Genomic DNA, 12,530 nt, shown 5'->3' with positions numbered 1-12,530 from the left:
TATCGGTGTGCGGCGTGGTGTTAACGCGATGACACCAAATAGGAGATGCAACCACAGTGCCGCTTTCAAGCGAAAAGTTGTGATAGCCACAGAGGCATCGTCGAACCTTCAAGGCGGGCGGGACTTTGGCGTCGACGAGAAAAACATCCGTCGTTGGAGGGGGCGACAGCAGATTTTGCGTGTGCCACAACGAGGATGGCATTAAGCGGACCAAAGAAAGGCCGTCACCACAAAGTGGAGACAGTTTTGGCCAACTTTGTTCAGACACAGAGAGCAGCAGCCTTCCAGTGACAACAAAAGTGCTCCAAGCGAAAGCTAGGGAACTTTCGAGGGAGCGAAGCCTAACGCCAAAGGATTTCAAAGCCAGCCGGGGCTGGTTTCAGAAAGTCATGAAGCATTTTGGCTTCAGCCTCCGACGTCGCATTTCAATCACCCAGAAGCTGCCAAGCGATTTCAAAGAAAAGCTGATAGCTTTTCAGCACTACGTGCTGCGAAAGAGAGAAGCAGCAGACTACAACCTTGGGCAAAGCGGCAACGCCGACCAGACGGCTGTGTATTTTGATATGCCAGTGGCATACACCGTGAATGAAAAGGGTGCCAAGGAGGTGAAGGTGTGCTCTGCAAGCTATGAGAAGCAGTGTGCAACTGTGATGCTATGCTGCACAGCTAATGGACATAAACTCCCTCCTTATATGATTATTTAAAAGGAAGACACAGCCTGCTCGAGAAACTTTCCCAAGAAATGTCATTGTGCAGGCAAATAAGAATGGGTGAATGACGGGTGCGATGGTAGAAGAGTGGGTTAAGATTGTGTGGCGACGGCATCCAGGAGCCATTTTGACAAAGAACTCGCTTCTTGTCGTTGACACTTAGCCTGGGCAACTGACCGACAACATGAAGGCTGCGCTCGCCCAAGCGAACACGGGCATCGCTGTCATACCGGGCGGCATGACGGGCCAGTTGCAGCCACTTGATGCCTGCATCAACAAACCTTTCAAGGATCGTCTGTGGAAATATTACACGAACTGGTTTACTGACGAAGACCACATGCTAATGGCAACGGGCTGCATCAAACATGCATCGCTATCGCAGCTGGCGGGCTGGGTAGCTGCAGCGTGGGATGACATCCCAGGTAGTACTTTGATCGTGCGTGCCTTTAATAAGTGCAGCATATCTAATGCGCTTGACGGTACCGAAGCTAGTGCACTGTTTGAAGGTGACAGTGACAAGGAACACAGTGACGAGTGTAGCAGCGATGACAACGTTGAACGAGCTCTGCACGTTCAGATTCAATAAATGCTGTTTGCATTTTATGAATGCTGTCCTCGATTTTTTTGTTCGGCCTACATTCAAGGTAATATTTTTTTTTGTTGTTGGCTTCGGACTTTAGGGGGTCGGCCTAGATGCGAGTAAATACGGTAATTTTAATCAAACTTGATTACTTCCACAGTGACTGATGCATGCTGGTAAACTCCGCGTAATCCTTTCGTTCTCTGCTCCCGCCATGGGTAGCAAGCCCACTTCAAGGGCAAAGTTCGTCTAGTGATGATAATTAATGCTATTGCATAACAAAAACAGACCTTTGCTTACATCACCGTTTTCAAGATATCTTGTTCTGTAAGCACCTCATACACTTTCAGAACTAAAACAAGAAAAAATAGACATTTAGGCTTGCTGGTACTTGACCGAACAAGTAGCTGAATTGCTGAATTGCTACTTAACATAATATTTTTATTCATACAGTGATAATAGTGCTTTCCAAGGCGTTTCTAGTAGTCTGAAAGTATGTTGACCAGAAATACAGTGGAACCTCGATTATACGTCCCCCGATCTTGCGACAACCCGCATTTTACAAAGAATTGGTTTGGTCCCGGCAACACCCCAAAGAAATAACACATTAAAGATCTTGATTATACCGTATAATGTATTAAAAATCTTGACTCTCGCAAGCTTTCGCTCGCACATACAGCACACGGTGCACGACGACAATTTTATTGCCCTTGAGCTTTGTACGGCACCTCACAGGAGAGAAGCGACCTGCAACAGTGGCATTCGACATGCCTGGCCAGGCACAAGCGCGTCTCTCCAGTCAGGCCTAAACAAAGGGCTGCAGATGGAAAAGACAAAGCCACGCGGCCAGCGTGGCGACACCAGCGTCGCGAACGTGCTTCCGCGCACTAGCACTCGCCCCGTCCACGATGGCGCGAAGTTCGAATTATCGGTGATGGTGCGGATTTCAGTGTGAATTAGCAGGATGTGTTACATATTGCTCTCAATACCTTGCTGGACAGACCACAGCAGCTACATTAAATTATCCGAAATTTCTAATTAGCAAGTTGTGACTTAACGAGCTTTTACTGTATCCTAAATTTCATGGTTTTTAGTGTTGCACTGCCAACCTGTACCTTTACATCTCGATCTAATCCATAAACCCGTCGACCGAAGTCAAAACCTGTTTTGCTTGGAATCGACACAATTTTTTTTTTGTACAGCACTTGAGTTATGGTTACAGTGCTGCAGTTCCCTGCGGTTTTTCGCGCTTTGACTCCTCTTATTTGAGACATTTTGCCAACTTAGCACATTCGAGATGAGGCCCGCTTCGAAAGACTAGCAATTTTGATGGCTGAGATGTAGGGAAACTCCACCGTGGCTCGGTGGCTCGACGTCAACGATTCGCACATGGCAGGACCAGCACAAGGTGGTCTTTAAATGCAAGGTCGGTCAGAAGGGCTCTGTGGACTTCGTAGTGGCCTGGTTCCGTCCCCAAATGAAATGGTTGTGTGGCCTCTTGAGTAGTACTCAATCTCAAACAAGCTCCAAGGTGACGCGCGCGAACTAGTGCGATCTCTTATGGAGAAAGTTTAGCTTTCACGAGACTCTGCTCGCCTCAATAGCGAACCTCTAGAAGTGTGTGACCAACGGTGCTCTTAGCACTGATAACAAGCTTCGCACAGCCCCAAAAACACTTGTTGGGGACACTTTTGGCGCCGAGTCATGCAAAATTTGGCAAAAGGGAAAATATCTCTGAAAGGAATCTTCCAAGAATGCTGCCCAAGGAAAGCTGCCACCACCTCAGACGACAAATCAAGAAAACTTGTCGCCGAATTGGCCGTTCTTTCCGACTTGTGCGTGTGTGTTGCGCAGCGGCGGCAACATTTGGCAGCTTGTTTGTGCACACGACGATGTCGGCGACTTGCCGCCACATGTTGCAGCTCTCCAGAGGAAGCTGATACATTGCAGCTAGGCAAACGTCCAGAAAAAGATCACCAATTTTTTTTTCTTGAAGGTGAGAATACACATTCGCTCACACCTACAATTAAATGCTTGGTTTGCTTTTTTTTTAATAATTTAATCTACCTTCCTTGGAGCAGTGCGGGTTCGTGCCGCAGGCATAATTCGGCGGTCTGTACCCATTTTTCTGGGCAAGACTGAGCATCACGGCCTATATTCGACAAAAATTTTTTCTGTACGGTGTTTCTGAGTGGTCCCCTCAAAGTCGCACAATCAGGGTTCCACTTTAAAAGTATGTAACCTAAACAAAATTTTTGCTTTAGAAAGTGGTAATGACACTTATTAGTATTGAAATTGTATACTAAATTGTGTATGAAATTGTAAAAGCGATTGGTAAATTCACCTGTCTGCACATGGCTTCCCAACAAGTACTACCAGAAACATGGGTTCACACTGCTCCTACCCCCCCCCCCCCCCCATTTGCTTCCTTTTTCTTCTCCATCCTACATGTGTGAGGATGCTCAACTATCACACGTCCCCTGATGTTCTTTTCCCTGCATGGCTCTTGGGTCTCCTGTAATCCGGCTTCTTCCCATAGCTAAGCACTGGTGCCGCTCGATGCGGTTGCAGCACATTAAGGGAGATGACGCAAGTGTTGCACTGCTAATGCCACCCAACTGCGGGAAACAACAAGGAGGGGGGCTCTCTCGCTCTTCAGCTTTGGATGAGTGAGCGGTGCGGACATTGCGCGCATGCATCCTCAGGCTCTGTGCGAGATTGTCTCACGAGGCTTGGAAGCGGGGCACAGGAATGGACGAACATGATTGTTTGAATGCACCACCACTTGTGTGACCATACGCGCAAACACCTAGGCACTTGTGTCCGGCATGAAAATTAACACATTCACTCGCTATGCGAGCGCAGTTTGTCACGTGCCCATGGGCATGTACTGTGGATAGGAATTCAGCTAGCGGGCATTAGTGCATGAAAGGTGCAATAAATGCCCTTGTGACTGCACTACTGTCTTGTTGTGAGCCCACATCTGGCTGCCCAACATGGACCTCTCGGGGGAATCGGACGATGGTTTGGACAGTTTTGCTCGGTTTCAGACAACCTTTGTTTGAGCCGAAGCGTAGGCCTGGGGTGGATTTTGCTCGCTAGCGTCAGCGGCGTGCTTTCTTGAGCGAGGCGACGGCTGCTGTAGCGCGTTTGAACTTTTGAACGTGCTAACCATTTTCACAAGTGTTTAGAAAAACATTCATCAATACGAGAGCCACATGGTCTGCATCCTGGGAGAGAGGCTTAGTGCCCGCAGAGCATTGGCAAGCCTGAAGCGAGCAAGCGCGAAGTGAGCGAGCACGGAAGCCACGTGGGTGGTCTGAGTTTCTTATGTAAATAGCTTCTTCTATCTCTCCGATTCTGGAAGTTGCGGCTCTGGGAGCCAGGTGGCCACGGGCTGCGGGTGCCACTGTGGGCTGTTTAGTATTGCGGCCTGGCACTGGTTGCTCCAACAACGTCTGGAACGGTGGGCGCTGTCAACTCAGATGCTGTGTGCACCGAGCGGGTTAGGATCACCTCACGGTGATAACAGTGGGGTTAGTAGGGCACGACAGGGAGTATCTCCCTTTGGCATGGGGTCGGTGAACGGTGCAGACGCTCTGCGCGTTCGCCAACCTGCTTCGCAGGACCGTCCCGTGGAAAGCCTAGGAGCAACACATCGGAGGCATTGGTGCCTAGCATGGTGCGAACCAATTTGCTTGCTATCTGGTCGCGGCAAGTCAGACTTCCTCGATTTGTCACGCGCCCATCAGCACGTTCTGTGGATAGCAATTCAGCTAGCAGGCATTAGTGTATGAAAGGTGCAATAAATGCCCTTGTGACTGTGTTGCACTACTGTGTTGTTCCTTTATCCAAAGAGCATGGGTGAGACCCCACACACGCCATGGGTTTACATTGCCAAGCAGCCAATGCAGTGCCTGTTTTAATTTGGATACCACCCACCGAGCAGCACCGACAGACAGAGACTTCACGTTGCCAATCAATACGACCACAAGACCCAACAATTAGGTGCAAAGAAGAAACGAAGAAAGGCAGACGCACCAGTTGCCGAAGCCGTACTGCTCGATCGCCTCAAGAAGCACCAACTCTTCCTTCGCCTTCCAGTTGCAGGGTGCTTGGAAGATGGGGAAGTTGCCACAGTCCTGAAACAGTGGTGATACCAATTAAAGAAGCTGCACTCGGCACAATGAGAAAGAGAAAGCAGCAGGCCGCACATTCGTGCAAGATGGGCCAACCACTCGGAAACGCAGGCAAGCTCACCATAGGAGCACACTAGCTGTTTAGGAACTTAGAGGGAAAGTAAAAAGAAGTGCTAGGTCACTAAGGCTGGAGCCAACATTCCGACAAGGGAGCAAGTCCTCTTGTCAAAACGTAAGACAGTGGCCATTGTTGATTATGCGAGGTTGCACTGAATGGCTTGAACTGAATGAGAAATTTACGTGCTTTACAACCTTAGTAACGTCATCAGTGAATAACCACACTATGCCAATGAAGAGCTTGCAAGGATCTCTTGGACAATTAGATTTATTGAGACAGTGTGCACACATTGTTCAGAACTGGATACCACATTACAAGCTTTGTTTATGGGCAAAATAATTCACCATGCACAGGTACAAGTGTGCATATGTACAAAAAAGAAAGAACAGAAATGTAACAAACTTTCAATCAGCAGTGACTCACAATCAACTGGTAGCCATGCCTGTTCTTGTGTGCCCCCATCTCTGCCCCGCAGGAAAAGCACTGTTACAGGAAAAAAAAGAAAAAGAAGAAAGGAAATGTAGACAAGTGAGATCAGTGCCCTAGAGAAAGCAGCAGGGATTGATATGGTCATTGCGGACACCTCCACATCCCCATTTATGTAGTTCGTCCACAGATTATATTTCACGAAGCCTGTTGGAAACTGAGTCTATAGGAGAGCTTTAGCTTATCCGTAAACTTCCTACCGTTTACAGAATACTGGAACTGTAGACCGCAATTAACAAAGCTAGTAGCGACATTTCGTGACGCTTTGTCCAATCAGCACTGTTGCTGCTGTACAGCTCTCCCGTCACATGGTATTCTGCACACGCAATGCACTTATGGTGGGCAAACAAACTCTAACAGGCAGTGTTTTGTGGTCCTAAGTTATACATGGATTATGCATACTGTGGTGAACTAACTTTTAACCATTAAGAGCCCTCTGGAGCGTACTGTATGAAGCCTCAGTACACTGGCCATATTGCAACCTGCTTTCATCACACCCCCTCCACTGATTCCCACCCTCTCCGGTCTCATGACATCATGAGGCAATGTGGAATGGAGATGCTAAGACAAATCTTGCATGCACATCCAAAGGAGTGCAGGGAAGGGCATCAAGAAGTGGAAGAGGGCAACACCTCCCCCCTCCCGTGGTTGTTGAATGAGGGTGCTATAGACCTTTGCACTGAGGCTTCCATGGGCGCCACCATATTTGGACTACGGGCGCCGCCTAGCGGCTGCTTGGCGGCGATGCCATACTGGACTGTCGTTGCTCAGCCTCAGCCGGCTCAGCGCTGCTGTTGCTATCAACAAATAGATCTAAAAACGTTGGTTGCTATCTACATCTGCGTATCTCCGTATCTTCGGCCTTCACAGAGTCGTCTTGCCACTTTCGTGCTATTCTCATCAGTGTCGAGAGGCATCGGCTACGCGCCGAGACGGAAACTTTCTTGCTGGCAGCGGCCGTGCAACTGCACGCGACTGCCGGATGGCGCCGGGAAGCGTCAGCTCAGCGCTGCAGCTGCTTTCACCCATAATTCTCCATGTCTTAAGTCTCCTCAGCGTCATTTTGGACCTTTAGTGCTAGTATCACCAGTGTTGAGAGGTGTCGCTTTACGCATTACGACGAATGCTTTCCTGTTTTGAGCGCCCGTGGCTGCGAATCAGTCCGTGCGATTGCGGAATGGCGTCGAAGTCATCCACTGTCGGCTTGCTGCCTTGAGCCGACCGCATCAAACGGGCTCCTTTCCCCGGCTTGCTCCTGTGGCCACGACAATGAGAATGTTCGCCATCTTCTCCTCGAATGCCCCATATACGAGATACAAAGACAGCAGCTAGAACAAGAGCTACACTCCATCGATCCTCACCGACCTTTCTCACTTGCAAAATTGCTGGGCCCATGGCCATCGAAATTAGCACAGCAAAAAGCATTGAACGCAGTTGAACATTTTTATGAAGGCACCAGCATCCTCAACAAATACTAGGCATTGCATTGACTAATCACACGATGTCGCTAAAACATTCTTCTATTATTTGTAATTATTAGTGCTTGTACATTACGTGTTATACATTTTTTGTTGTTGTGCATGAATTATTTTAACACTGTAATTCTTCATCTGTTTATATGCTCATCGAAGTCTACATCATGGCCGTTTGTGTGTGTGTTTGTGATTGTTTACGAACTCATTGTGGTGCAACTTGCATTTGACTTTTACACTTTGATGTTCATAGGCATATAGGACTGTGCTGTGGCTTTCTCACCCTATGAAGTGATTTTTCTTACATTCTTTTTTTTTCACTTTTTTACATTATTTTTTATATTGTTGTTTCTGCTGTGAGAAAAGGAGTAGCCGTCACCATTGCAAAGTGACCACGTCTCTTTCTTTTATGTTGATTTAAAAAAAAAAAAAAGAGCCAACAAGGCCAAAACTTGAACTTGTTGGCTCATGTTTGCATATTTATAGCTCATCTAAACATTAGGGGCTGACGATGGAGACATACACAGCGCATCTTACCTACCTCACGTATCCGAGCTGAAGCATCGGCTCTGGAATCTCAGATGTCCGCTTCCCGTTGATAAAATGAATCGAGCAGATGCGCGACGACTCCGTATAGGGAGGAATTCCTTACGATTTACAGCACTAATCCAGCGATGCTTCAGTACCGCATTGCAAGGAAACCGATACAACAGGAACATGATGCAGCCGCAGTCCTCTTGCAGAACACTGTGCATCCTGCACTGCACTTTTCTTGCTGCATTGCACTTCTTCTGGTTGTTCAAACAAGCGTACACAGCGCAGTGCTGCCCGGACATTCGCATAGCCTGTGCGGATAAGCATAAAATCGCGAAAACGTCGTGCAGTGAATGCGGGAACTGCGCGCGTGACAGTCCAGCAAGAGATGGCAACTATGAGACGCTAGCTACTCTTGCTACCGGAGGTCTCATATCCGTTGCCCGCTCTCTGGTTCGAGGCTTCCGGTGCAAAGGTCTATATTGAGTGATACCATAGGAATGCAATGGCCAACACACCACTGACCTACTCAGACAGAATTTGTATTTGTATAGATGCACAAAGCAAATTTGCTTGCTCATTTCCATGCTGTCAAGGAGGCAAACTTCTTTCAATGTTAACAACTCCTGGGAACTATGTATTGCAGCATGGAGGCACAGTGGGTCACTGCAGTATGGCAGTGTGAGCAGAGCTTTCGCTGAATTATTATGTTGCCATTAGGTATAGCTTGCCTCGTAGCATTTGGCATTAGAGATGGCAATTTGGAAAAATGCCACATACTGCGGTGATCGAATAATCAGTCCAGGCTTTGCTTTCCTTCATCATCATCAGTCTACTTTATGTCTACTGCAAGACGAAGGCCTCTCCCTGCAATCTCCAATTACCCCTGTCCTGTGCCAACTGATTCCAAAAAGTGCCTACAAATTTCCCAATTTTATTGCCCTGCTTAGTCTTCTGCCGTCTTCGACTGTGCTTCCTTTCTCTTGGCACTCATTCTCTATCCCTAATGGTCCACCGGTTATATAACTAATGCATTGCATGACCTACCAGCTCCATTTTTTTCTCTTTATGTCAATTAGAATACTGGCTATCCCCATTTGCTATCTGATCCAAACTGCTCTCTTTCTGTCTCTTAACGTTATGCCTAACAGTCTTCCTTCCATGACTCTTTGCGCTACCCTTAACTTGTTCTCAAGCCTCTTTGTCAGTCTCCAAGTTGCTGCCCCAGTAAAATGTACTGATGGAACACCTTTCTTTTCAATAATAATGGCAAGCTTCCAGCCAAGAGCTGACAGTGTCTGCCGTATGCCGCTCCAACCGATTTTTATTCTTCTGTAAATTTCCTTCTCATTATCAGGGTTCCCCGTCAGTAATTGACCAAGGTAAACCTACTCCTTCACAGACTCTAGAGTCTGAATGGCGATCCTGAACTCTTGTTCCCTTGCCCGGCTATTCATCATTATCTTTGTCTTCTGTATATACAAGAAGTTCACCTCCTTCATGGTTAGTCAAGTATTTCAGAATGGCTGTTCGAGAAACTTGGCAGTTTTGCAGCTATGGCATGAGGTGAACATGAGGTGGTGCCAAAGGGGGGTCGAGGAGCTACGGAAAGGCCTGGCACTGCCCAATGGGCACTCCTGCACACACTTGATTTGCAAAGAGAAAGTACGATTCTTGCTACGGCTGTCTACAGCACACAAGGAGCAGACTTCAAAGACCCTTAGTGCCGCCTGCCAGAGGAAGTCGGAATAACGCTGTTGCTTCTGAGCATGCGCCGCCATATGGGCACGGCTTTGCCACTCACTGTCATAACCATCCTTGCGCAGCTCTGCTTTCGCATGATTCTGGCCGATGGCAGGGGGAGCCAGGATAAGCACCAGACAATTGTTATCAGCGCATTTCTTGGCACAACAGCATAGCTGCTCAGCGACAAAAAGCTGAACACCTGCGCATCATATCATTGGGCAGAATCATTAGAAAGGGAGAGCTGCACAAGGGACACAGCTATGACCGCAAGTGGCGAAGCCCTGTCCACCCTGGCAGCACATGTTCAAAAGCAGCTGTGTTGTTCCAGCTTTCTCCAACAGACAGCACCAAGGGGTCTCCAAGTTCACTGCTCCCGCACTCCATACACAGCCATGACGGGCTCTACAGGTAGGTTCAAAGGTTTACGGGACCTGAGATAAAGCAGAATATGTTGTACAGCCCGAATATGCAGCCTGAATTTCAAATGCTCTAGGTGTATGCGACCAACATACTGTTTTAACAGTTCTAACAGCTGGAAGCTAATACCGGTCTGATACTATACTTTTTCTCTGAAGCTGCATTCCATAAACTCTTGACACTGCCTGAACCTAAAGCTACTCTGTATCACGAGACAAATACATGGGATGGTTGTGACGGGTGTATTTTGAACATCACTGATAAAAGTATGCTCTTCGAGGCAGAGGCCAAGCAAGCTCACCTAACAATGGCACAGGCTGGAAAGAAAACTCTTGGCACTTTAGGGCTCTGCACAATTTCCAAAATAAATTACAGGGTTTTTACATGCCAAAAGTACAATCCGATTAATTATGAGGCACACTGCAGTGGGGAACTTCGGAAATTTGGACTACCTGAAGTTCTTTATTGTGCACCTAAATCTAAGTACATGGGTGTTTTCGCATTTCGTCCCCCATTGTCGCTGTCGTGGCCGCGATTCAATCTCGCAGCCTCGTGCTCAGCAGCCTAACACCATAGCCCCTAAGCAACCATGGTGGTTTTTTTACAAACTAAGCTCCAACAAGAGGCCGATGATGCCCCACTATGGTTGATGCTAGAATGACTTGCTAGTCACTGTAAGCAATGGGTTGAACCTTTTACCAACAATGATGCTGGCCTCCTGTTAAAATCAGCCAGCATTCACCAGAACACACAAATACGGGCCTCCACTGGTTGATTTTGTTATAGAAGCACAGCAAACAAAGCAAGGCGGTGCCAGGACCTTGACGTTAACCTTCCAATGGAAGAAGGCAACTTGCAATATCACATTTCACAATGCCCACCACATCAGCAGCTGCCAAGACATAAGCACGTCCTTGTCCCAGTCACTGCGGTCATGCCATTCGAGACGGACACCTGGATTATTGCGGTGTTATGGCAGTGCAGGCTCACAAAAATGACGGGATTTCGAGTGAAAAAGAGTGCATCGCCACAGAGAAGCCGGCTAGGGAATTCTCGTATATATTCGAGGAAAACCGGTGCGCCTGAGTAACATTAATACCACAAATATCGATAAAGCAGGGGCATGCACTCACAATGACGCACTAGAACATATACCAGTGGAAGCTCTTACGTTTTGTACACGTTTCGAAACCAGCAACGAGTTTTCCATGTCATTTAAATTCCAATCGAAGAGATCCGTTCAGCAGAAGGCGGATATATCCTAGTTTTTGTTTCTTTCAGAGCGAAGCATCGAACTGTATCCACGCACGCCAATCGAGCAGGTAACGAACTCGGCGGCTGGCGCGCGCGAACATCTGCAGAGTTCGGAAGATAGAACGTAACGGTATAAGAACGGTTAAATTCAAAAGTAAGAGAACTGGCGCCCGCACAAAAGCGGCGCCTGCTGCTGCTGCACGGGCCGAAACCGAAGAGCGAGGGTGCATCGGAGCAAATAAAAGAAAACGCGAAAAAAAGAGGGGGAACGCGTCCTGCAGCTGCACACACGGCCGATGCGCGGGCGACAGGGGATCACGCAGAGCGGGTTGTGACGGCCTGCCCACCGCCGCCGCTTATCTTTATATTTCCCTCTCCTCGTTAATACAGACAGGGCAAGCGCGCTCGGCTTCAAACGGCTGCACCGCCGCTAGTCACCAGAAACTAGAAGAAAAAAAGAAAAAAAAAAAAGCAAGCACCGCGGAAGCAGACGGCTCGCCCGCACATACAGGCAAACTCGCGGCGGGCGCGAATCCAGCCGGCGGCGTTTCGCTTCGCCCAAGTTTCGCATCCCAGCGGGCGCGGAAGCCATGCGCTTTTTGTTGCTGTTTTTTGCCGCCCGCCTAGGGAACGCGTGTGTTCCCGATCCCGCGTCGCGAAAGAAAAATGCCGAGTCCGGCGGGCCGAATCGCGGTCGCGGGCGTCGCAAAGCGCGGAGCCTGCTTCGCGATTACCCCGCCAGCCGACCGAAAGCACCAAGGTAAACGCTACCAACCTGTAAACAAAGGTCAAAGTCTGGGCACTCGGCACATTTGACGCGCACTCCTGTGATGTCCTCCTGACAGTAGTTGCAGTGGTACTTGGCGATGACACCTGCGAGACAGCGGAACACTCGGGTAACGAGGCAGAACGCTATTCGAAGGCACCGTGAGACGAGAATCGGCCGTTATGGACACGCCGATCCCGCCAGCGAAGCGTCTCTCTTACCGGACATCTTTCTTTGTCCCCCTGCCTGCCAGGGCTAGTGTCGTGACGTCACCTGCGGCGTGCACTGCGCGTGCGCGCGGTTACGTC

General features: G+C 48.5%; 1 protein-coding gene across 4 annotated transcripts in view; it reads right to left on the bottom strand.

The window, feature by feature from the left end:
* LOC142587693 (transcriptional adapter 2-beta-like) overlaps nucleotides 1-12,530 on the bottom strand; it is a 41,001-nt gene extending 28,471 nt beyond the window's left edge. For 2 of the 4 annotated variants that reach the window (XR_012829609.1, XM_075698871.1), the window contains exons 1-4: nucleotides 12,444-12,530; nucleotides 12,232-12,329; nucleotides 5,971-6,030; nucleotides 5,332-5,432 (exon numbers count right to left, since the gene is read on the bottom strand). Coding sequence is in view for 3 of the 4 variants with exons in the window: in XM_075698871.1 (XP_075554986.1) it covers nucleotides 5,332-5,432; nucleotides 5,971-6,030; nucleotides 12,232-12,329; nucleotides 12,444-12,450 (266 nt within the window). In the remaining variant the exon portion in view is untranslated. Of the gene's footprint in view, nucleotides 1-5,331; nucleotides 5,433-5,970; nucleotides 6,031-11,373; nucleotides 11,524-12,231; nucleotides 12,330-12,443 lie in introns of those variants that run through there. The other 2 variants (XM_075698872.1, XM_075698873.1) reach the window with 2 other exon arrangements.

This window comes from Dermacentor variabilis, chromosome 7 (assembly GCF_050947875.1).
Source record: "Dermacentor variabilis isolate Ectoservices chromosome 7, ASM5094787v1, whole genome shotgun sequence".
In the NCBI taxonomy this organism is placed as follows: domain Eukaryota; kingdom Metazoa; phylum Arthropoda; class Arachnida; order Ixodida; family Ixodidae; genus Dermacentor; species Dermacentor variabilis.
Note: the sequence above shows the minus strand (reverse complement) of the source record. Positions and strands in the feature narration are given on the sequence as shown.